Source organism: Neomonachus schauinslandi, chromosome 16 (assembly GCF_002201575.2).
Source record: "Neomonachus schauinslandi chromosome 16, ASM220157v2, whole genome shotgun sequence".
Taxonomy (NCBI): domain Eukaryota; kingdom Metazoa; phylum Chordata; class Mammalia; order Carnivora; family Phocidae; genus Neomonachus; species Neomonachus schauinslandi.
This window is the reverse complement of record NC_058418.1, coordinates 3,042,080-3,067,281: the sequence shown is the minus strand read 5'-3', so window position 1 is coordinate 3,067,281 and position 25,202 is coordinate 3,042,080. Positions and strand designations below refer to the sequence as shown.

General features: G+C 55.7%; 2 protein-coding genes across 3 annotated transcripts; both read right to left on the bottom strand.

Annotated features, from left to right (window-relative positions):
- Positions 1 to 1,188: 1,188 nt before the first annotated feature.
- PTPRH (protein tyrosine phosphatase receptor type H) lies at positions 1,189 to 13,605 on the bottom strand. The gene is given in 15 exon segments (XM_021682304.1): positions 1,189 to 1,299; positions 1,391 to 1,526; positions 3,004 to 3,033; positions 3,035 to 3,162; positions 3,346 to 3,468; positions 3,788 to 3,922; positions 4,002 to 4,078; positions 4,313 to 4,391; positions 4,815 to 4,856; positions 4,858 to 4,903; positions 9,979 to 10,026; positions 10,177 to 10,255; positions 12,022 to 12,288; positions 12,628 to 12,989; positions 13,532 to 13,605. Coding segments are annotated over 15 exon segments (1,737 nt in total).
- A 6,671-nt stretch (positions 13,606 to 20,276) lies between these two features.
- TMEM86B (transmembrane protein 86B) lies at positions 20,277 to 22,119 on the bottom strand. 2 transcript variants are annotated; one of them, XM_021682242.1, is made up of 3 exons: positions 22,014 to 22,119; positions 21,508 to 21,751; positions 20,277 to 20,971 (listed from the first exon to the last, which is right to left on the bottom strand). In XM_021682242.1, the coding sequence occupies exons 1-3, from the start codon at positions 22,062 to 22,064 to the stop codon at positions 20,589 to 20,591; spliced, it is 678 nt and encodes a 225-aa protein (XP_021537917.1). In that variant the 5' UTR covers positions 22,065 to 22,119; the 3' UTR covers positions 20,277 to 20,588. The 2 variants fall into 2 exon arrangements, with proteins under 2 accessions (XP_021537917.1, XP_021537916.1); XM_021682241.1 differs by having other exon boundaries at positions 21,508 to 21,754; positions 22,014 to 22,064.
- Positions 22,120 to 25,202: the final 3,083 nt, after the last annotated feature.

Genomic DNA, 25,202 nt, shown 5'->3' with positions numbered 1-25,202 from the left:
GGACCCTCGCAGGAGACACCCAGGCGCCGGCCCCGCCCGGACCCCGCCCCCGCACGCGGGCGGGTGGCGCTGTCCTGGGTGCTGATCGCCGCGCTCGGTGGGGCGGGGGCGCGGCAGAGCGGAATCGGCTGGTGAGTGCGTGTGTGTGTGTGTGTGTGTGTGTGTGTGTGTGTGCGCGCGCGCGCGCGCGTGCGTGTTAGGTCCCGGGTACAGGGAGAGTCCCATCCCGCCCCTCGTCCCGCCCCCGGCCAGGAACCACTAGGGTGTCCACGGATATTTATCCTGGTCCCCGAGGATTTTCTGTTTTCTAGTCCAGCTGTCTGGCATCCAGGCCCCCTCTCCCCACCCCCGCCCTCAACAGGATACCCAGTCCGAGGACCCCAGAGCCTCTCTCCGGAGACCCAAGCAGTCAGCTATCCAGACACAAGACTCAGCCTGAAAGTCTCCAGTGAAGCCGCCCCAGACCTCACCCCGGGAAGCAAGCCCCTATGCTCCTAGCTTCAGCAAACGGCGTCCACACTGCCCAGACCCTGCACACAAGTATGGACCTCTAACCCTCTCTGAGAGACTCAACCATCCAAACACATTTTTTTCGGGTACCAAATTGTGGGTCCTTCTAGCTTCTCTCCCAGGACATTAACCTCAGTACCTGAACATCAGGAATCCAGCCCCATTCCCACCCCAAACCCAGAAATCCACTATAGCAAGCGTCTCTGGGGAGAATAGTGATTTAATAAATTATGGGATAGAAGAAAAAGATCTGTACAAGCAGTGGGGTGCAGGGAAATCTCAGATCCTAGGAGGCTGATTTGGTTTCTGGAGTAAAACATGGCATGGATCCTGCTGCCCTCACTCCTGGGGTAGTTAGAATTCCAGACTCTAATTTCTTCCTTCCTCGGGATCTAGCTTCTTTAAGACCCTGCAGCCTGAGCCCCCAGCCTCCTCCTCCCTCAAAGAATGAGAAATCCTAGCTCCCATCCTTCCCTCCTTGGAGGAACCAGGAGTCCAGGATACCTGCTCCCACCTGCCCTCTCTCTTCCAGGGAAACAGTTTAGGCTGCCAGGCCCCTGCAAGACCCCGGAGTCTGGGACCCCAGCCTTCTGCTGTCCCAGGGCTCCAGGAGTCTGAGCTGAAGTGGGGATCCAGAGTTCGAGTCTAGCTGGGCTGGGGTCTCAGCCCTTCTGGGGCTCAGACATTCTCATACAGCAGGTTCTCATACACAGCCACATTGTCTGTTGGGGCTCGGCCTGACTGCTGGAGAAATCTCAGGATGCACTGGTGCAGGAACACATACTGGGCCTGGGGAGGGGCATGGGGTAGGGGGTGAGCCTTGGCCTGCTTCCCCCCTCTTCCAGAGCCCCCCACCCTGTGCCCTCAGGAGCCCCATCACCTCAGTCTGCACCATCAGAGGCCGGCTTTCCCTCATCTTCTGCACATAGCTGAAGGGCCCCACACATCCATCCCGTTCCAGCTGCCTCAGCAGGACATCCAAGGCAATGAGGGTGCCCATGCGGCCCACGCCAGCACTAGACAGGAACAAGAAAGGGTCAGGCCACAGGAAGGGGGAGTCTTGGCTGATAGGAGGGATCTGTGTTTGGAGCACCCAGGATCGGGGTATTGTTCAGCAAGATAGCATTCTGGGGGATACAGTGTTAAGTGGGGGTTATTTAACGGAGTGAAGAACCACTGCGTGTGACTATACCTGGGGTTCCTCCTGTCTGCTAGGCCCTGCCTCAAGTGCCTGACATGCCCTTTACTCTTTCCCCGGCCTTGAGAAGTTGGAGCTGCTAGCACACCCATTTTAGAGACGGGGAAAAGGAGGCTGAGTGACATGAGGTCACTTGTGTGTCCTGGGTCACTTGGAGAGTGAACCACAGAGCTGGAGTTCACACTTGAGAAAAGGAACTCCCAAGCTGATTGTTCCAAAAAATAATGTTTAAACATCAAACTAACCATTTTAAAGAAAACAATTCAATGGCATTTAGGACATTCACAATGCTGTGTGCCCACCAGGTTTAATTAGTTCCCAGACAGTTCTATCTCCCCAGAAGACCCTGTGCCCATTAAGCAGTCCCTTCCCCTGTCCCCCTGTCCCCAGCCCCTGGTGGCCATCGAGCTGTTTTCTGGCTCCGTGGATTTTCCTATCCTGGACATCTCTTGCAAATGGGATCAAACCATGTGGGACCTTTCGAGTCTGGCTTCGTTCACTCAGCATCATGTTTTCAAAGTTCTTCCACATCCTCGAATGAATCAGTACTTCATTCCTTTTTACAGTTCAAGTTAATCCTCCTAACCACTCTGCAAGAGTCCCTTCTGTGCTTGCAGGGGAGGGATGACCCCTTGCTGGGGACAACTCCAGGGGGCGCTATCTGGGGACAGGGCAGGTGTTAGGACACACTTCAGCAGAGAGCTTAAGAGTGCCACCACGGGCATCAGTTCGGCCACCTGCTAGCAGCCTTGAACCCAAGACTTCAGCTTTCTGACTGGGTTTCCCCAGCTCTGCAGTGGAGAGGAAACCTCTTTGGCCCTGAGGCTGCCCTGCAGGCCAGGGAGACCGAGGCTGTCCCTGCAGCCTGAGCTCCATTTCAGAGGCTGTCTGCCCCTCTGGAGCAGGCTCCTTGATTCTCGCCCCCACCCCTGCCCCCGGCCCAGAACCTCACCTACAGAGGTGTCAGGATCAATATCAGGAGAATGGTGGATGGGGTGAGGTCTGGGGCACGCGCTGGAGGTGTTTCAAATGCTTCTCAAAACCTCTGGCTGCTTGTCCCTCCTGCCCTTCACCCCTCCCTCCCTTCTCTCTACCACTGCATTCCCCTCCTTGACCTTTCCCGTCTTGTCACCCCATCCTCATGTCCCTCTGCCTCGCTGCCCCTTTGCCTTCTGCCTCCACGTCCTCCATCCGCTCCTCCTCTCTTCCATCTCCTGCAGAGATGCCCAAGGACCCACTAACCCAGGTTCCTGAGTCCCACGGGGGCGGTGCCCTCACTGTGAGGGGGTCCTCACCTGCAGTGCAAAATGGGGGGCCTCCCCCGCGGTCCTGTCCAGCCACTGCCGCAGCATCTTCCAGAAGGCCAGCATGGGGTCTGGGGAGTGGGGGACGCCGTGGTCTGGCCAGGTCACGTAATGGAACTGACACACTGGTAGTGTTTTCTGCTCTTGCATCTAGAGGGAGGGTGGGTTGGGGAGGGAGAGCTCAGGACCCCCGGGGGGGCTGGTTTCTGAGTGGCGGGGGGCATCCCTGGGCATGCTGTGGTCCCCTGGGAGAGTGACAGAAGGCTCAGCCTCGGGACGGGTTCGGAGGCACGGAACCCGGGGGATGGGGCCGGCCGAGTACCGTGGACTCACGTGCTGGAGCGTCAGGTCTCGGACTGTCAAGTCCTCCAGCACCTCCTCACCCTCCAGCGTCACTTGTAGGTGCCCATGTGTGCAGGGCTTGGCGTCGAGAGGCCAGTAATGCTCACACTTCACCTGGGGGCAAACTGGGAGGTCAGAGAACAGGAGGCCCCAGACAACCTGTCCCGTGCCCGTCTACACTGTGGCGCTTGCATTCAGCCCTAGGAAGGAGGCAAGACCCCGGGGCAGCCAGGTTACATTCATCCCAGCCAGGGGGACCCCTCCTTCCCCAGGTCATTGGGTTATATGGACCAAGGGATGGGCTGGGGCGACTGGAGGAGGCTGGGGTCGTATGGGAGGGAATCAGCGAGGGTGGACAGTGGGATCCATGTCCTGGGTCTGGTTGTGGGTTGGAGCTCAGGGGTCAACACTGAGACCCCTGCAGGGCTCTCACCTGGCCGGATTCCACACAGTTGGTCAGCATGACCAGGGTGCCGCTCTGCTGCTCCCACACCAGGCGCCAGAAATCACCCACCGTCTGGGGCAGGGGTCCCTGGGCTGCAATGAACTCCTGGGGGTTCTCAAGACCCTGGCGGAGGGAAACAGATTGCAATCCTTCCCACCTCAGTGTCACTCAGCACCCTCCTGGCTCCCAACCACAACCTTACAGGCATGAAGCTGGCATTGATGTAGTCTGAGTCTGGCTCCTCCTGGAGGGGCTTCAGGGGCACACGAGACCAGTCATCTGGGGGAGGAGGCCAGCATCAGTGAAGCGGGGGGTGGGGGGGAGACCCAGAAACAGAAGCCACACGGAGGGCAGGCAGGCACTGGGAGCTCCAGGAGGGGCCAGCGGTGCCCACCTCTCGGGTGCAGGAGCTTTGTGTCTCCTAGGGGACGGGGGACGGGGACCCGGGATGGGGTGTTGACAAAGTCATGGCTGGGGATGAGGTCAGCAGAGGCTTAATAAGACTCACAGGGCAGCTGTGACGGTTCTTGGCGCTGTTTTCCGGAGCCGAGGCCACCGTTTGAGACCAACTGGGACTCTCCAGAGCCAATTGCTGGGGGCAGAGGCAGAAGGGGAGGTGCACAGGCATTGGAATTTCTCTACCTTCCCCCGAGGGTACCCCCGTTCAGCACCACCCCACTCACCCCCACGCCCCAGAATTCTGTAGCACCCACAAAAATAAAGCATGTGTACCCCCATCCCTGCAGGGCACTCGGGAGGGTTTGGGGCACAGTGGGGGCCGGAGAGGTAGGAGAGAGAAGAGGCATCAGGGGGAAACCAAGGTGTTTCTTCAGCACTGACCCGAAGACCGGTCATAGGGTAAGATTTTGCGGAGGCCAAAAAAAGAATCCCTTGTTTGCATAAGCAAACAAAACAGGTGGCCCTGCTTTAGTTTAATCCCCAAAGGTGCGGGAGTTGGGGGGTAGGTCGGGGTGGGCACGTGGGGCTCAGCGCCACCCCCTCGCTCCCCGCCCACCTGGTACTCCTACCCAAAGCCACAATTGCTGTCCTCGTTTTTTCCTGACGTGATCAGCAAAGTCTTCCACCAGGATGTCCTCTGAGAAGCTGTGGGAAAGGGGCAGAATTTAACCTCCTCCAGTCCTGTGCTCTTGGGATGAGAGAAAAGCCTCCCCCCGCCCCCCCAGTTGTTGTTAAGTGTTTCTTAGCATCCCCAGGACCTATTCATCTTGTAACTGGAAGCTTACACCTTCTGATCCCCTTCACCCAATTCACCAGCCCTCCTCCCTTTGCCTCTGGTCTCGGTTTCTAATAACTCAGTTTTTTTTTAAACTTCAAATACAAGTGATGTCATGCAGTATTTCTCTTTCTCTGACTTATCTCACTTAGTATCATGTCCTCAAGATCTGCACACCATGTCCCCAGGGTCATGGTTTCCTTTTTTTATATATACTTTATATTTAATGTCATTTTCGATTAATCTTCAGTACTTCAGAAAATGTGCCTACCATACTATTTTACACACTATATATAAAATATACATATATTTTTTTAAGATTTTATTCATTTATTTGACAGAGAGAGAGAGAGAACAAGTAGGCAGAGGGAGAGGGAGAAGCAGGCTTCCCGCTGAGCGGGGAGCCCCATGCGGGGCTCGATCCCAGGACCCCGGGATCATGACCTGAGCCGAAGGCAGCCGCTTAACCGACTGAGCCACCCAGGCGCTCCTAAAATATACATATTTAAAAAAATATTTGACCAACTACATTTTTAATATTTATGAGCTATTTATGAGTCATGAATATACATTTTGTCACATTTATAAAAGGATTGCATATTCTTTTTTTTTTTGTAAACAAAGATGGAAATTTCTTTTAGTCCACATATGACCATACAGATATTTTGAGTACTATATAGTTTGTGCTATTACTTGATATACTTTTCCTAGAGAACCCCTGAGTAGGAAAATGCTTAACCCCAAAGCTTTTCTTTTATTTTAAGGCTGCATCATACTCCATTATATATACACCACATTTTCCTGATGCACTCACCCATCAGTGGCCGCTTCGGTGTCTCCGAATCTTGGCCATCACACATAACGCTGCAGCGAACGTGGGGGCGCACATACCTTATCGAGATAGCGATCGCATTTCCTGCACATAAATACTCGGAAGGGGACTTGTTGGATCAAAATAGCGTGTCCGATTTACCCTTTCGGCTCCTGAGCGGAAAGCGGGGTCTCGAAGAGACAAGTGTGCACCCATGTCCGTAACAGCACTTTTCAAAGAGCAAAGGTGAGAGCGAGCAGTCCGGCGCCCAGCATCCTTCATCCACTGTTCACTCCCTCATCACTGTGTTCATCGGCGGAACACGGATGAACAAAATGTGGTCTTTGCAATGGAATATTATCCTGCCTTTAAAAGGAAGGACATTCTGGGGGTGCCTGGGTGGCTCAGTCGGTTAAGCGACTGCCTTCGGCTCAGGTCATGATCCTGGAGTCCCTGGATCGAGTCCCACATCAGGCTCCCTGCTCAGCAGGGAGTCTGCTTCTCCCTCTGACCCTCCTCCCTCTCATGCTCTCTCTCTCTCATTCTCTCTCTCTCGCAAAAAAAAAAAAAAATTAAAAGGAAGGACATTCTGGGGGCGCCTGGGTGGCTCAGTCGGTTAAGCATCTGCCTTCAGCTTCGGTTATGACCCCAGGGTCCTGGGATTGAGCCCCGCATCGGGCTCCCTGCTCAGCAAGGGGAGTCTGCTTCTCCCTCTTGCCTGCTGCTCCCCCTGCTTGTGCTCTCTCATGCTTTCTCTCAAATAAATAAATAAAATCTTAAAAAAAAAAAAAAAAGGAAGGATATTCAGACACAGGCTACAGCATGGATGAACCTGGAGAACATTATGCTGAGTGAGATAAGCCAGTCACAGGACAAATACTGATGAGTCACTTGGATGAGGTTCCTAGAGCAGCCAGATTCATAGAGACAGAAAGTAGACGGTGGACCCAGGGGCCGGGGGATGGGGGGGATGGGGAGAGGGTGTTTAGTGGGGACGGAGTTTCAGTTCTGTGAGACGAAAAGTTCTGTGGACAGATGGGGGTGATGGTTGCACAAGAGCATGAATGTGCTTAATGCCATGGAACTGGACACCTAGAAATGGGTACAATAGTCAATGCTATGTGTATTCGACCACAATTAAGGTTGTTTTTATTATAAAAAGGAAAAGGGTGCTTCTTCTCCCGTTTAGGGCCACTCTGCTTCCCCGGGGCTCCAATTCCTTCCACCCTCTCCAGCATTAGTTCCTCCTTCTAGTCTGCATCTCTACCCTCTCCTCTGTGCCTTTAGCTGGTAAACACGCTAAAAATCTCTCTTCTATATGAAGAAAAGGCTTTTGACTCATGGATCTCCAGCTCCAACCCCTTCTCGCTCCTCTCCTTGTAAGACAGCTTTGTGAACACTGTCTTGACCCAGTTTTGAGGCACCGGCTAGAGGCCAGTGTGTCCCACATCTTGAGCCGTGGTTAAACCACCCCCCACACACACACCACCTCCTCCATGGGGGTCTCACGCTCTGGGCCACTGCGCACCTGCCCTCAGCCCCCAGGGGCAGCCCCTACACCCACTGAAATGATTCCCACTAAGCCTGTTGGCCTGGTGTTGCCCATTCCTTCCCACAGAAACCATAATGGAGGGTCTTGCCCGCATTTCCCCCACCTCCCCCACCTCCCGACTGAGCCTGGTGCTTCCCCATGTCGCCCTGAGGGCTATACTTTGTCCCCCTTTCTTGGGATCTGCGAGTATAATAAACTATGTTTTCAGTGGCGGTCATCTCTCAACCTTTGGCTTTATCACACCTAAACAGCAACAAAACGTGTTCAAACACCCATGCATGTTCAAACTTCTCACGCAGACCGGTTTTCTCTGCTGCTTTTCTAAGCACTTCACCAAGGCCTGGTGTGGGAAGGACATCTTTTCCCGGAGTCCCCGGATCTTATTTGCCTCCTTCTTTCCAATTCCAAAGGCCACCTCTCAGTCTTTCCGTGGCATGACTGCTCAGCAACATGTAGCCCCACCCACACTCCTCCCTTCTTCCTGCACCCCCTCCCCGACCGGCACCACCACCACGCCCCTGGCCACCGCGTCTCTGTCTCCTCCACGGGCCCCTTTCCTGCATCCACAAGACAAGGTGGATGTTCCTGAGAGTCCGCCCCCAAGCCTGTCTTCTCACTACGCACACACTTCTTTTTTTTTTCTAAAGATTTTATTTATTTATTTGAGAGAGAGAGAGAATGAGAGACAGAGAGCATGAGAGGGAGGAGGGTCAGAGGGAGAAGCAGACTCCCCGCCGAGCAGGGAGCCCGATGCGGGACTCGATCCCGGGACTCCAGGATCATGACCTGAGCCGAAGGCAGTTGCTTAACCGACTGAGCCACCCAGGCGCCCTGTTCTTTTTTTTTTTTTAAGATTTTATTTATTTATTTGAGAGAGAGAGAATGAGAGAGAGCACATGAGAGGGGGGAGGGTCAGAGGGAGAAGCAGACTCCCCGCCGAGCAGGGAGCCCGATGCGGGACTCGATTCCGGGACTCCGGGATCATGACCTGAGCCGAAGGCAGTCGCTTAACCAACTGAGTCACCCAGGCACCCTACGCACACACTTCTTACGGGGTTTGGTCCACTCCTGTGGCTTCTCTTTCGAGCTCTACACCTCTGATTCCAAAATCCCATCACTACTTCCTCCTGCTGACTCTCCTGAGCTTTGGGTTGATGTGCCCCCCCTGCCTCCTGGACCCTGCACCTGACATCCCAGGGGGTTATCATGAGGACATCCGGACACAGATATGGAAGTTGCAGATGGCAAAGCGCTCAACATAGAGAGGGCCAGGCTTGGAATCCAACAAATGCATGGATTCATGATTTGTTGCAGATGCCGTAGAGGGCAGGTGGGCTCAGAGATTCGATGATTATTTTTGACCCAACCTGAAGAAGACTCAGAGCAATGAAGACATATGCACAGCACTTCTCTTGAACTGTTCATCCAGCTGCCCCATCAGAAGCATCTCTGCATGGATGTCGCATAAGCAGCCCAAACGTAATGTGTCTGCAAGCTGAGCTGCTGACACTTTCACCCAAACCTGCCCCCCAAGAGTCATTCCATCTCAAGCAATGGTGATTCCAATCTTCCTGCCGTTCAGGCTGAATTCCTTAGGCTCACCCTGGAGTCCTCTCTGACTCCCACCACATGCCCATTCTTTAGCCAGACCTGTTGTTTAATAAACACTCAAACCATATCTAGAATATGACTACCTCTAACCATTTCCTGGTCCAAAACAATCGTCTCTTGTTTGGATTATTACATACCACTTCCTCTGTCTCTCTACTCTTTCTTGCCTTTGCTTCTTAAATAGGTTAGATTGGATCACTGAGTCTATTCAAAACCCTCCAAAAACTCCCATCTCAGAATAAACTCAAACTCCTTACTTGTATCTGCAAGGCCCTACCTGATCTGGTCCCACCTGATACTTCTCTGGCCTCATTTCCTACCCTACCTTCTTCATCCACTCTGCTCAGTCTCAGAGAAAACAACATTCTCAAAACACTGCAAGTATGCCCCTGCCTCAGGGTCTTTGCACTTGCTGGTCCCTCTGCCTGGAATGCCCTTTCCCAAGACATTCACATGAGTCTGTGCACAAATGACTTCCTCTTAGTCGTCTTCTTAGTCTGGCTTTTCTCTGGACACCTGTCTATAATTTTCTCTAATTTTTAACACCCAATCTAAAATATTCTTTTACCCTTTCTATCCCCACCTCTTCCTCTATTGCCTATTGTAAGCATCACAACCACTAGGGCCTTGTTTATTAAGGACTGCTTGTGCTCGAATGTAAGCTCCATGAGGGCAGGAATCTTTGTTTGATTCACTGTGTCCTCTGCACCTAGAACAGTGCCTGACACATAATAGGTGCTCAGTGAATATGTTGTTGGATGCATAAAGTCCCAGAGCTGGAACTGGGACTGACTCCAAAGCCACTGGCCCAGGTTGTGGGGAGCATGGAAGGCTTGTGATCCTTGGGGCAGAGGGCATTGTGTGTGGGGGTTCAGTGAGCCCACCCTCTGACCTATCCAGTGACTAGCAAACACCTCTTGATTTGACCTGACAGCGATTCTTCCAGATGCTCCCCAATACCTTCTGCTTACCTGAAGACCAGACCCCTGGGTGCTGGTTCCCTCTGGCTTTTCTTGTACCTGGAAAAAAGACATTGCAATGGAAGACTCAGGGGTCAAGCTGGAACCAGGGATCCTTAGGTTCCCCCTGGTCCGCCCTCCAGGTGGTCCCATGGGTGGTCCGCCCTCCAGGTGGTCCCATGGGTGGTCCCCCCCCATGCAGAGTCCCACCTCTTCTTCAGGAAGAAAATCAGCAGACCCACCAGGATGACAAACAGGATGACACCAATAATGGCTCCAGCAATGACCCCTGGGGGAGGAGGCGTGGGGACTTGTTACAGTCGGCCTCATCCACTGGCGACCTGTCTCTCCTACCTCCGTCCTTGTCTGGACTGTGACCAGAGGGCCTATAGGGCAGATGTGAGGGCAGAGAGGGAGAGGAGAAAGCCTCTGGATAGAGCCCCACCTCCCACCCAACCTTCCCTGGGAGCCTGATCCAAAGACATCATTTGCTCAGGTAGCCTGGTTACCAGAGTGACTCCGCCCCTTCTTGGCCTACACTAATGGTTCTCAACGAGGGCGATTTTGCCCCCATAGGACACATCACCAATGTCTGGAGATATTTGGGATTGTCACCCCTGGAGTGGTGGTGCCCTAGCATCCAGCAGGTGGAGGTCAGGGGTACTGCTCCACATCCTACAATGTACGGGACAGCCCCCACAGCAAAGAATGATCTGTCCCCAAAAGGCAACAGTGCCAAGGTCGAGAAGCCACTATCTGGCATTGATGGTTCTCCCCAGAATGGAGGCCTATCTTCTCAAAAGTCCTCCTTGCTAGCAGAAGGGCTCCCCCCACAATCGTGGTGCCAGACGTCTGGGTCCCAGGCTCTAGCGGACACAGATCTCCCAGGATCTGTCCTTAGACATCTGGTCTCGGGGCAGACTCCAGCCCACAGCCCACCTCCATCAGCTGTGGTGGCCCTAGGCTGCAGCTTCCCAACAGTCTCAGTGACTAGGACCTGTCAGTAGGCTCTGGTAGGGTCTGACACAGCCTGGTGGGGAGGCCATTCCCCTCATGGAGCTGGTCCCTTAGGGACCTTGCTTTCTAGGCAAGAGACCCTCCCGAGCAGTAGGATCCAGAGAAACCCAGTTGGAAGTAGCATCCATTTATCATTGCCCCAACCCGTTATCTCTCTCCAGATCAGAGACCCAATCTAATAAGAGGTCCTAATTCATAGGAAGTGACTGAGGGGGCCCAGTGAAGACTATGACCACAGTCAAAGGTATATGATCAGAGATTTCCTGAGTATGAGGCTCAAACGTCTCCAAAATACCCCACTGATGAGCAGAATATAGTGTAGCCACCTCGGAAAAAATTTTGGCAGTGCTCCAAAGGATAAACACAGAGTTGCCCATTTGATCCCACGATGCCACTCCTGGGTATATACCCAAGAGAAATAAAGACATGTGTCTGTACAGAATCATGTACATGAACATTCATAGCAGCATTACTCACTGGCCAAAATGTGGAAACCACCCAACTGATCCATCCACAGACAGATGGATAAACAAAATGTGGTCTCTCCATACAAAAGAAAGGAACAGATCACTGACACATGCTATAACATCAATGGACCTTAGAAACGTTATACCAAGTGAGAGAAGCCAGCCACAGAAGACCACATATCGTTTGATTGTGTTTTTAGGAGATGTCCAAAATGGGCAAATCTATAGAGACAGAAGGTAAATTTGAGATTCCCTAGGCCAGGTCAGTGGGAAGTGGGAAAATTAGGGGGTGATGGCTTAAGGAGGTGACATTTCTTTGGTGGGTAAGGACAATGTTCTATGTGAAGGTAATGGGGTGACACGGTACTGTGGATGTTTTGGAGCCATTAGTCATATACTTTAAGTGGGTGCATTGTACGATATGTGAATTATATCTCAATAAAGCTATTTTAAAGAAGGCAGAAAACAAAGCAAACAGACAAACACACAGGACCCCTTGGGTAAGCAAGACTGCCTCCCAACAGAGCCTGATGAGGTCCCCACAGTTCCATCCCTGTGGGGCTCTGCTCACCTATGTTCTCAGTGTGGCAGGTCACAGAGGTAGACGGTGCACTCATTCCATCCCAGATGGTCGTGACGGTGGCTGGGTAGGACTGGGCTGGCCAGAGACCCAACACAGGCACCCTCCTCCCACAGGAGGACCTGTTCTGGGAGTCCCGCTGTCCACCCACCTGCAGCTCAAAGGCCTCGTAGCCTCCCCTGGGGCAGGACCAGGTCAAGATGACTCCGTGTCCCCCAGAGCTGCTGACGCAGGAGGTGATGGTGACCGGGCTCGGGGCTGGGTAGACAGGACAGGAGGAGTCAGTGGGAGCCATACAGGGTGGCTTTCCATCCCCCCACCTACCCCTACTTCCCACCTGTGGTGCCAATTCTCTGAGAACTAGTCCAACCTTTCCTTCTCAGAACCAAAACTCCTCTTCATCTCCCATATTCTGTCCTCCCCAAATGGACAAACAACAGACCCCTTCAAACTATAACTCCCATGAGCCCTTGGATGCTATCACTGCAGCTTATGAAGTCATGACCTCATGGCCTGATGGGATTTGGAGTCCACTCACCTCCCACTGCCCCCAGGCCCAACCTAAGCCCCCACCAGGTAGAAGGGGGCCCATCTCACCTGTGGATGTAAGGAGGCTCTGTGCAGAACTGGCCACATTGTTCCTCTCTTCCCACACATTGAAGCTGTACGAAGTCCCGGGTTCCAGAGTCTGCACCTCATAGCAAGTCTCATTGGTTCTGCCTGTCTAGTTGGCCTGATGTCCTCGGGGGTCTTGCTCTCCCTGGGGTTGTCCCCCAGGGGCTCACTGGACCCAGTATGTGTGGGCCTGAGAGGGGGGGTCTGTGGGGGCCTTCCACCCCAGGCTGATTGAGTTGTTGGTCTGAGTTTCTTTGTGCAGATCTGTGACCCTGTTGGGAGGTGACAAGTGAGGAGGGATTGTTGGAAATGCCCCCCACAACACCGTCTCTGCCCCAGAGCACCTGTAGGCATCCACACTTGGTGAAGGGGTGCAGTGTCTCAGTCTCCCAGGTCCCTGTCCTCCAGTTCCCACAATGTTGGGTCTCCCACCTCTCACATCCTCCCAGCCCAGTAGACCCAGTACACGAGAGGTAGGCCAAAACACAGAGCTAGCCAACCGAGCCCGAACACCAGAAACTTGGACTCGGATACTTTAGGGTATTTCTTGTCTTCTGAAGCTCTAACTCTCAAAGGTAGGTCAGGAAAATGAGGCGACTGCACACCCCCATTGCTAAGGAGAGACACTCCCTAACAACAGGGCTCCATCCTTTGAGAACACTCCAGTTCCTAGGAAAGATCGCAGGGGCCCAGACCAGCCCCTTCTTACAACCCTGGAACACGCATGAGTCTCACCTGTGGGCACATCAAAGACCTGTGTATTGCTGCTGGCTCTGCTCCTTCTCTCCGGATGGTGAAGATGTACAGGACCCCACTTCCCAGACCCTCCTCCATGACCCACGTTCCTGAGATGTTCAGCGTCTCACTGGTGAAACCTGCCTCCCACCATTGGGCCCAGCAGGTGTCGGGTGGGTGGTGTGGGCCCAGGGGAGCTGTCCAGGTCAGGATGACAGAGCTCATGCTGAGTCCTGAATCTCCAGGTTTGTCACCAGATTGGGCACAAAGAGAGGGAGGAGGGTCAGCATTTCCACATCCCTAGGTACCTGCACCACACCTGGACAGACCCGGTTGCCAAGGAGGGTGTTCCCTAGAAATCGGGCCCGGAAGCTAGAAGCCTAGGATGAGGTGTCAGTCTGGGGCTCCACATCCCTGATCTTGGAGCCCCAGGCTCCACGGACCTCATTTCCTCTTCTTCTCCTTAGAGTCAGCTTCAGGGGAGACCACATCTCAAATGTGGACACTGCCTATCTGTCTCAACAAGGCCATGGGAGTGTGGGCTCCCACAGTGCTCTACTGGAGCACTATCTTTACTAACCAGCTCCTACTGTTGCCTCGAAGCTGGGAGTTATCTTGGCTAATCCTCACCTCCGTGACTGCTGTGGGTTGCATTGTGTCCCTCAGAAAGATATGTCCACATCCTAACCCCTGCTGCCTGGGAATGTGACCTTGTTTGAAGATAGGGTCTTCAGATGTAATCAAGGGAAGATGAGTTCACATGGAGTAGAACAAGCCCCAAATCCAATGACTGGTGTCCTTAGAAGGAGAGAGAAATTTGGACACAAACAGGAAGAATATCATGGGAAGCTGGAGGCAGAGATTGGCGTGATGCATCTTCAAACCAAGGAATGCCAAAGATTGCCAGCAATCGCCAGAAGCTGGAAGAGGTGAGAAAAGATTCTTGAGGCTCCAAAGAGAGCATGACAACACCTCCATTTTGGAATTCCAGCCTCCAGAACTGTGAAACAACATGTTTCTGTTGCTTTAAGCCCCTCAGTTGGTGGTACTTTGTTATGGCAGCCTCAAGAATCAAATGCAGTGAACTTTCTCTTTCTCTTTGGTAGGGTCATCCCTAGGGAGGGTCATTTGTCACCTGTAGACAAGCAGAGGGTCTCCCTGGGGCTGCTCCCTCTGTCCTTTTCAGCCCACACTAAGAATTCATACAAAGTTGGGGTTCAAGTGCATCCACCACAATCCAGGTGGACCACCAGGTGTGAGGACCACCTGGGATGCTATCCCTAGACCACTGGATCCCCTAGAGGTACAGCTGAGGGCTTGGACCCTCAGGGACCTCCCTTCTCAGGGTGATGGAACTGGTGGGCTGAGCTTCTACCTTTAGGCCTCTGACTGGGTTGGAGGCTGGAAGGGGGAAGATAGGCCTGTTAGGGGCAGGACATCAGACAGTGCCCTGCTCCTTCATCCACCCCAAGCTCATCCACAAGTCCCAGAATGTGTGTTTCCTATCAGCTCTACAAGGAGCCCGCAGGAGGCTCAGGGGGAGAGCAGTCCAAGCTCCTTTGTCAGCAGTGTGGATGGAGGAGTGGGGGGCCATCAGTGAGGCTCGGGACAACTCACCACCAGCTGGTGAGTAATTTTCTACTGTGTGTATGTATACAAGATAGTCCCCATTTTGTTTATTCACTCATGCGTCGATGGACACTTGGGTTGCTCCCACCTCTTAGATATTGTGAATAGCACTGCTTTGAGCATGGGTGTACAAATATCTCTTTGGGACCCTGCTTTCAATTATTTTCAATTATCCCAGTGTGTTGGCTCCACATATGGTAATTCTATGTTTAATTATTTTGGGAACCGCCATGCTGTTTCCCACAGTGGCTGTTGCATGTTACATCCCCATCAACAGTGCCCAAGGGCTCCCATTTCTCCACATCCTCGCCAACACCTCTGATTTTCTTTTTGACTGTCGCCATCCTAATGGGCATGAGGTGGTCCCTCCTGGTTTTGATTTGCATTTCCTTAATGACCAATGATATTGGCCAATTTTTCATGTGTAACTCACTCACTTTTTCTCTCCATATTATTAACGCCTTTCTCTGATAGGTACGTCTAGCTTGTATAGACTTAATAAACGTCTTTCTACAAGCAAGCCTCCTATATATGATCTGTTTCCTTTTCCACCACCCACTCCTCACCCATGCGAAGACCCTTCTCATCTGCTCAGTCTCTCTGACTCCGCACACAGGGCTGCCCACCCCGTGAACACCCTCCCCACCCTGCTTCACCCTGACGCCCCACGATGAACCCCTGCCTGTTCCCACCACCACCACCACCACCGTGGACGCCTATGTGGCTCATTCCCACTGAACGGCTTTAGGACTGAAATGTCCCAAAAGGGAAGGAAGAGGGGGAGAAGAAGAAGAAGAAGGAAGAGAAATACTTCATCTTTGGTGGGTTTGGGTTTGTTTTTTGATGAACAAAGCTCAACATTTTCTTAAACATTTTATTTTGAAATTATTAGAGACTCCCAGGAAGTTGCAAAAAATAGTACACGGGGCCCCATGTGAGCTTTGTTTCCACTAACCCCCGTGGTAGCATCTCACACACATAAAATATAGCATCAAAAGCAGGAAATCGACAGTGATACACAATACTGTTAACTGGACTACAGGCCTCATTTCTTAGGTTTCACTGTTTTTAAGCATTTGTGTGTGGGTGTAGTGCTGTGCAATTTTAATCTGTGTAAAGAATTGTGTAGCCACCACCACAGTGAAGATACAGACCTGCACCGTCATTGAGGAATTACCTTGAGCTACCCCCTTTTAGATTTGACTATCCCCAATCTGTATCTCCCGACAACCAAGGGTCTGTCCTCCATTTTTAAAAGTCTGCCATCTCTTTTTTCTTTCTTTCTTTTTTTTTTTTTTAAGATTTATTTATTTATTGAGAGAGAGAGAGAGCACGAGCGGGGTGGAGGGACAGAGGGAGAGAGAGAGCGTGGAGCTGGACGTGGGGCTCGATCCCAGGACCCCGAGATCATGACCTGAGCCGAAGTCAAGAGTCCGTCGCTCAACCGAGTGAGCCACCGAGGCGCCCCCAGTCCACCGTTTCAAGAAGGAGATACGCGTGGAATCACACAGCAGGAACCAACCCTACTAACACCTCGATCCGGGACTTCCAGCCTCCAGAACCAGGAGACCACAGAGTTCTGGTGTTTCAGCCACTCCTTCTATGGCCTCCCGTGGCCATCCCCTTTCTGGCCCCCACCAGCCGCCAACCTTGTCCCCCTCCACCACCAGTCTGTGACGCCCTTCCATCTACCCCGAGTTTCTCACCAGTTTTATTGTTCTGTGGCTGGTAGCGCCTCTGCTCCATGCTAACCTCTCCCCGTATGGCTCCTTCAGGAACTAAATCCATATTTGTTCACCATCTCAAACCAACCCCCTTAGTTACTTACCCAACATCTGCAGGTTCCTGCAGCCTGACCACAGGCCGGCCACGAGCTCAGTGGGCAAACAGCGTCTTCTGGTCCTGGCCAAGGGCGCGGCACCGAGGAGACGGTCAGGGAAGGGGACCCCAGTGTGAGATGAATGGGCCATGACCAGGGTAGCGCTGGCCATGGCGGGAGCGCTGAGGAGGTGTCTGCCCCCCAGCAGGAGGCACCCCAGGGCTGAGTCTCAATACTAGAGTAGGATTTGGTGAGTGGAGAATGGCGTTGGGAAGGCGGCTCGGCAGAGGAGGGCAGGTGTCCAGGGGGCGAGCTCGGACGACTCAGGGGACCTGAGAGTATTTTGGTGTGGCCAGAGCTCTGTGTGGAATGGGGATGGGAGGGGGTGACCCTGAGCTGGGGGTCAGGTTTGCGGGGCCCCAGCCTAGTCTGGACTTAACATCAGCGTGCCAGGTCGGCGAGCACCTGGTGGTGCGGGGAGAGGCCATGGGAGCCCCACGCGCTTCCCCGCCCCCGCACCTGGCCGCGACCACCTCTTCCATCTGGCTGTTCCTGAGCCCCAGGCCGGCACTGTGGTAAGTGAAAGGCTTTCCCGAGTTCTGTGAGCTGCTCTAGCACGTTAATCAAACCCAAGGAGGGGCTCGTGGGAACCTCTCATCCATATCCGGTGGGTCAGAAGCTCAGGTGACAATGAGGACTTGGATTGGCCGGGGGTGGGGGGCAGTCCTGTGGGACGGGTAGACGGTGCCAGAGCTGACTTGAACGGTAGGAGCCCAGCTGGGGTCGGAGAATCGCTTGTTCGTGTTGGGGAGCCCACACACTGGGATGGGATAGAAGCGTAATCACGTATCATTGAGAAATGCTGACAACAACCTGAACCCCAAATGATCGGGAACACGTTTAAAGATGAGTTATGATGGGGCGCCTGGGTGGCTCAGTTGGTTGAGCGAGTGCCTTCGGCTCAGGTCGTGATCCCGGAGTCCCGGGATCGAGTCCCGCATAGGGCTCCCTGCTCGGCGGGGAGTCTGCTTCTCCCTCTGACCCTCCCCCCTCTCATGTGCTTTCTCTCTCTCTCTCATTCTCTCTCTCAAATAAATAAATAAAATCTTAAAAAAAATTAAAATTAAAAAAAAAAGATGAGTTATGCTGCTGGTTGCCCTGGGCTGGAGGGCAGGAGTGGTCGGGGAGGTGAGGCTGGAAGGCATGGGGTCTCTTCTTGGGGTGATGAAGGCTCTAACATTGATGGTGGTGATGGTTGCCCAACTCTGTGAATATACCATAAACCCCTAACATCCACACTTTTCTTTCTTTCTTTTTTTTTTAAGTAGGCTCCTCGCCCAACGTGGGGCTTGAACTCACCACCCTGAGGTCAAGGGCGGCAGGCTCCCCCCACCGAGCCTGCCAGGCGCCCCGCCCCGCGCACGCCTTGGGTGGGCAGCTGGATGGAATGTGAAGAGTGTCTCAGCAAAGCAATGGCCAGAACGTGTTTTTCTGGGACTGAGTAGAAACGACCTCACACAGAACATGGTCACAGCTCTGCAATGACCGCCAACAACGCCCGACTGTACAGTTCGTAGCTGTTAGGAGGCCGGACCTCCTTGTTCCCACCGCACGCACCAACGCTCACAATGTTCCACGTCAACGCGTCTCAGTAAAAAATAAAAGGGAAGATGTTCTTCAGACAGACGGAGGCAGGACATTTCCCTCCACGCTCTTCCCGTGGTGCTGGGGGCTGCTCCCTTCACACCCCTGCCTGCGTTCGTGTTCCGCGAGCCCCGGCTCCTGACGACGGACAGAGCAGAGCGCGCAGGACCCAGGCGGCGGAGCCCGCGAGCATGACCACCACGTGGGCACGAGGCAGGGGTGCGCAGAAGGCAGCGCTGGGCCTCTGCGGGTGGGAGGAGCGGGGCGCACACCCCCCATGACACTCACCCCTGCCCGAGGTCGCATCACAGCTTCTGGGCCTCTCCTGGCTCAACGCCTTCCTACACGGTGGCCTGAAGCTGGGGCAGGGACTGAAAAGCAGGGGTGAGGTCAAAGGACACGAAAGCACAGACTCAAAGGGGCCCACAGGTCCACCGACCGACGAGAGGAGAAAGGTGTGGTGCATATGGGATAGTGCGCAGCCATCAGAAAGAACGAGGTCCTGCCGTTTGGAGCTAGACGGTATTACGCTGCGTGAAATAAGTCAGAGAGAGACAAACACCCTATGATTCCCCTCGTATGTGGGATTTAAGACACAAAAACGAGCACAGGGAAACGAGACAGAGGCAAGCCACACAACAGACTCTTAACTACAGAGAACAAACCACTGGCGACCAGAGGGGAGGTAGGTGGGGGAGGGGGAGCCAGGTGATGCGGATGGAGAAAGCGCATGTCGTGATGAGCACGGGTAACGTATGGAAGTGCTAAGTCGCTATATTGTGCACCTGAAACTAGTACTGCATTGTGTTAAGTACACCTGAATTAAAATAAAAACTTAAAAAAACAGGAGTGGGCTCGGCGGGTCCCTGCGAGCACAACGTGGGCGTAGAAGTACCCCCTCTGCTGTAAGAGTCCCTAAACGCACAACGGTGGGCGTAAGCTTCATTAGCATAACGTACGTGTGTACAGGCATGTTTTCTGAGTGCTCGTTCGTGGGCAACTTCATGCTTGCTTAGCACAGGTGATGGTGACTCCGCCTCTCAATCTTCCTCCCAAACCCTAAAACTCACCCCTGTCCAGGCTTTGCAGATCACTCCCTGTGCTCTCCAGATTTGTACACACGAAGATGACCTTGTGAGGTGCAGAAGTCGCTGAGGGCTGGACCCACTCTGACCCGGGGTCACTGGGAGGACTCCACGTTGCCCAAGCCTGGCGCACCAGGCCTGAGCGTAGGATGCTGCATCGGACACGTACGAATGGGTTTCCAGCTCACAGTGTGGTTACCGCAGGAAAGACCATATAAACAGATTCAGTGTGTCACACTGTGGATGTACTTCATGTCACTGAATCGTGCGTGTAAAAATGGTTCAAATGGTGCTTTGTTGCTTCAAAAAACAAAAGTAGGGGCGCCTGGGTGGCTCAGTCGGTTAATCAGACTCTTGATTTCGGCTCAGGTCATGATCTCAGGGTCGTGAGATCGAGCCCTGCGTCAGGCTCAGCACGGAATCTACTTGAGAGTTTCTCCCTCTGCCCCTCCCCCTGCTTGCTCTCTAAATAAATAAATAAATAAAAGGTTTTTTAAAAAAATTTTTAAAAAATAGGGACGCCTGGCTGGCTCAGTTGGTTGAGCGTCTGCCTTCGGCTCAGGTCGTGATCCTGGGGTCCTGGGATCGAGCCCTGCATCAGGCTCCCTGCTCGGCGGGAAGCCTGCTTCTCCCTCTTCCTCTGCCGCTCCCCCTGCTTTGTGCGCTCTCTCTCTCTCTCAAATAAATAAATAAAATCTTTAAAAAAAAATTAAAATTAAAAAAACAAAAGAAAAAACGATTTGCTGAGATTGTGAGCACCCCTCCCCAAATAATGGAGATGTCGCCGTTCCAATGTCCACTTTACTTGGGCACGAAATAGATTAGGGCCACAGGGAAGGGGGCGGGTGCACAGGAGAGGTAGGCTGAGATCATGGAGGCAGGCGGTGGATGTGGCTGTCCACAGACGGCTCTCCCGTGGCTCCAGCCACATGGGCGCCTGCAGACAGGAGTCCAGGAGCCTGGGCCTCCCGTCCCACCTGGTGGGGCCTTGCTGGAGGGCAGGGGGCGCCCGGGTCCGTCCGGGCCCCTGGTCAGTTGGTCTTGAGCCTGGGGCTCTGGAAGCCTGACAGGGTGATGAGGAGCTGGGCAGCATAGTAGGTGGTCATGACCACCAGGCGGGCGTGGGGCAGCGGCTGCGCGAAGGTGTCCCAGGCCAGCACCATGTCTGAGAACGTGAAGAGCAGGACCCCCCAGCGGACGCTGCCGCCCCTGGCCAGGCCACGCCACATCACGGAGGCCAGGACCAGGGAGTAGGCCGCCAGGGCCGGGGCCATGCGGGTGGGGACGTGGAGTAGCAGCATGCCGGAATACGGCACGGAGACCAGCGCGATGGGCAGCAGGAGGCCTGGCCTCAGGGGACTGAGGCCGAAGGCCCAGAGGTAGAGCAGGTGGGCCACGGCGAAGGCAGCCATGCCTAGAGGAGACAGGACCTGTTGCTCCCACGTGGCCACCTCGCAGCTCAGAGCCTGAGGGCGAGGACTGCCCCGACCAGCAGTGTCCACCCTGGCTACATCGCCCGCATCAGCTGGGATTACCGTACCAGCCTCCCTGGGGCAGGCTCCCCTGTCCCTGCCCTTGGCACCAGAGTGACCTTAAAAGGCATTCCAACCTTACTCAGCTTACAACTCCCCATTTTGCTCTGCTCCCCACTTGGCTCCACCCACCCACCTGCGCTGACCACCCCAGGGCCTTTGCACTTGCCGGCTCCCTGCCTGGACCGTCCCTCCTCCCATGGCCCCTGCACTTTCTTCAAGACGTCACCTCCTTGGTGAGGCCATCCTTGACCAGCTACTCCGGACTGTAGCACCCGAAGCCCCCCTTCCTGTCCCTCCACGCCACTCACACCCTCTAAGCTCTGCCGCCCAAGCCCCCCAGGGGAAGGAGGGCTCTGTGGGAGCGGGGGTCCGTGTCTGGGTGGGGGTCCACAAGCAACCACGCAGCCCCGCTCACCGTGGAGGAAGGCGTCGGGCCAGATGAGGCAGGCGTCCCCCACAGCCGAGCACAGGAGGGCCCCCTGCAGGAGCGCACGGTACCGTCTGCCCCGGCCCCTGCCCTGCAGGGCCGCCGCCAGGCACAGCGCTGGCAGGCACTTGACCAGGGCGCTCACCCAGGATGGCCGGTCTTGAGGGATCCAGAGGAGGAAGTGGGCAGCACAGGTGAGGAGGAAGGGGCTCAACCGCCAGCACAGGCGCGGCTGCTTTGGGAGACAAGGGGGTCACCGAGTTCCTGGAGCCCAGCCAGCTCCCGGCCCCTGGGGGGCACGCCACGCGGCCAGGACTCGGGTCGTGGGGCTGCCACTGCACCCCCTCCCGGGAACCTGGCTCGCTGTCCGCGGGGAGCCCAGCCTTCTGAGGGCGGGGATCCCAGGCGCCCCCCCCCCCCCCCCCCGGGTCTGGCGGGCTGCTCAGGTCCCCGGAGCCCAGGCCTAACCGCCTCCCACACCTGGTGTCTCTCACTTGGGCTGAGAAGCGAGGCCTTCGGGGCAGACCCTCTTCCCAGGCGTCCATGTCGGCCTCTGACCCCCCAGAGTGGCACGTATGTGGGCACGGGTGGCCTCGGGAGTGGAGGGGAAGCGTGTGGTTACACGTTAACCCGAGGAGCGTCCTGTGGACTCTGGGGCTGATAACAGGGCCTGGGGAGATGGCCCTGGGGATGGCCCCGCCTGACACCACTGATAAGGTGCCCACTGGGGACGCAGGGGTCCCTCCTTCCCCACGGCACCCTGCCCCCCGGCCCAGACCTGGCTTCCCCCTGCTGCCCGGGCGACGTGTGCCCATAAACGCCCCTGCCAGTGTCCCATGCCCAACCAACCAGAAGCGACCCGGTGCAGGACTCCTACACCATCCCCTGCGCCTGGGACCCTGGGGCAGGGGAGCGCCATCAGCCCCGGGCTCAGGTCAGTGGCAGGACCTCCCGGCCGGAGTGCGGGCCAGGATGGAAACTCCCCAGGCCCCTGCCCACCCAGTGTCCCCCCAGCAGGCTGCCTGGGGGTCCTTCCTGTGCCCTGGCCCTGCTGTCCTCAGCTCTGGCCATCACACACCCCCCAAGGCGGCCTCCACGGACCCTCCTGAGGGAAAACGTGCTGGTGCTGACTCGTACGAGGCCCTCACTGCGCACCGGCCGCGGCTTTGCAAGCACATCCTGCAAGCGCACTCAGCCCCTCTGTAACCCCGGGTTTAGCAGGAAAGGGTTTGGCAGGTGCCCAACTATACTGGTGGGCTGGCCAGCCCCAGGCACCCAGTGCTCCACCACCACAGGAGACCAGGCTCAGGGGACATCACTTCTGCAAGGTCGCCCAGCCATGAAACCCTCCCCAAGACTGGAGGCTGGCCTGCCACCTCCTGGAGGGTGTATGGACCTGGGACACATAGGGCTGAGGGCACGAAAGGGACCTCAGGAAACAGCTCGTGGGGACCAGGCCCCAGACAAGACTGGGCAGGACTCTGCTCCTCCACCCAGGACATCCTTTCCTGGTCTGAGCACAAGCGACCCACCCTCAGCAGAGCACGGAGATCCAGGAGCCTAAGAGCTCTCTGAGGGCCACATACAGGGGCTAAGGAAGGCCTGGGGCCCCGAGGCCAGGGTGCATGGGCAGCTCAGGGCCCAGCCCAGATCCCATTATTCATGGCCGGAAGCCAGGGTGCAGGGATAGCTCAAATCCCAGCCCCAGGTCCCAGAACTCAAGGCCCAAGGCCAGGGTGCAGGGACAGCTCAGGCCCAGAACCCCAGGTCCCAGAACTCAAAGCCCCAGGAACCCAGGGTACAGGGTCAGCTCAGCCTCCCAGCCCCAGGTCCCAGAACTCAAGACCCGAGGAGGCCAGGGTGCAGGGACATCTCAGGTCCCCAGCCCTAGGTCCCAGAACTCAAAGCCCGAGGCCAGGGTGCAGGGACAGCTCAGGTCCCCAGTCCCAGGTCCAGAATTCAGAGTCCAAAGAGGCCAGGGTACACAGATAGCATGGGCCTGCAGTCCCACGACCCAGAACTCAAGGCCCGAGGAGACCATGGTGTAAGGACAGCTCAGGCCTAGCCCCAGGTCCCAGAACTCATGGCCCGAGGCCAGGGTGCAGGGACAGCTCAGGCCCCCAGCCCCAGGTCACAGAACTCAAGGCCCGAGGCCCCAGTGCATGGGCAGCTAGGGTCCCCTGACCCTTGTCCCAGAACTCAAGGACCCAGGCCAGGGTGCAAGAGCAGCTCAGGCTCCCAGCCCCAGGTCCCGGATATCAAGGCATGAAGCCAGGGTGCATGGACAGCTCAGATCCCAGGCCCAGGTCCCAGAACTCAAGGTCCGAGGCCAGGGTGCAGGGACAACTCAGGCCCCCGGGCCCTGCCCCAGAATTCAAGGCCTGAGGAGTCCAGGGTGCAAGGACAGCCCAGGTCCCCATCCCCAGATCCCGTTATTCAAAACCCGAAGCCAGGGTACAGGGACAGCTCAAACCCCAGCTCCACGTCGAAGAACAGAAGGCCCAGGAAGCCAGGGTGCAGGGACAGCTCAGGCACCCAGACCCAGGTCCCAGAAATCAAGGTTGGAGGAGGCCAGAGTGCAGGGAGAGCTCAGACCCTAGCCCCACAACCCAGAAATCAAGGCCTGAAGAGGCCAGCGTGGAGGGACAGATCTAGCCCCCAGCCCCACGTTCTAGACTTCAAGGCCCAAGGCCACGGTACAGGGACAGCTCAGGCCCCCAGCCCCAGGTCCCAGAACTCAAGGCCTGAGGCCAGGGTGCACGGATACCTCAGGCCCACAGTCCCACGAACCAGAACTCAAGGACCGAGGAGTCCACGGTGTAAGGACAAGTCAGGCCCCTAGCCCCACTTCCCAGTCCCATGGCCCAAGGCCCAGGTGCAGGGGCAGCTCAGGCCCCAGTCCCAGGTCCAAGAACTTAAGACTGGGGTAGGCCAGGGTGGAGGGAAATCTCAGGCCCCCAGCCCCAGGTCCCAGATGTCAAGGTCAAAGGAGTCAGGGTGCAGGGACAGCGCAGGTCCCCAGTCCCAGGTCCCAGATGTCAAGGTCGAAGGAGTCAGGGTGCAGGGACATCTCAGGCCCCCAGCCCCAGATCCCGGAACTCATGGCCTGAGGCCAGGGTGCAGGGGCAGCTCAGGCCCCCAGCCCCATGTCCCAGACTCAAGGCCCAGGCCAGGGAGCAAGGACAACTCAGGCCCCCATCCCCAGGTCCCAGAATTCAAGGCCCGAGGCCACGGTGCATGGGCAACTAGGGCCCCCAAAACCACATGCCAGAACTCAGGACCCAGGCCAGGGTGCATGGGCAGCTCAGGGCCCAGCCCAGATCCCATTATTCATGGCCGGAAGCCAGGGTGCAGGGATAGCTCAAATCCCAGCCACAGGTCCCAGAACTCAAGGTCAGAGTGGCCAGGGTGCAAGGACATTTCAGGCCCCGAGCCCCAGTTTCCAGAACTCGAGCCCGAGGCGGCCAGGGTGCAAGGACAGCTCAGGCCCCCAGCCCCAAGTCCAAGAAACAAGGCTCGAGGGGGCCAGGGTGCAGGGAGAGCCCAGACCTGCAGCCTCAGGTCCCAAACTCAAGGCCCGAGGGCAGGGTGTAGGGACAGCTCAAGCGCCCAACTCCAGGTCCCAGAACTCAAGGTGCAAGGAATCCATGATGCAGGGACAGCTCAGGCCCCCGGCCCCAGGT

What these genes read in the sequence shown, in the direction of transcription:
- TMEM86B (XM_021682241.1), bottom strand. Translation starts at nt 22,064, where the DNA reads ATGGACGCCTGGGAAGAGGGTCTGCCCCGAAGGCCTCGCTTCTCAGCC. An exon ending in GGCCTCGCTTCTCAGCCCAA is followed by an intron (nt 21,755 to 22,013) that starts GTGAGAGACACC and finishes TGTCTCCCAAAG; the next exon opens with CAGCCGCGCCTGTGCTGGCG. An exon ending in GCCCGACGCCTTCCTCCACG is followed by an intron (nt 20,972 to 21,507) that starts GTGAGCGGGGCT and finishes TGTCTCCTCTAG; the next exon opens with GCATGGCTGCCTTCGCCGTG.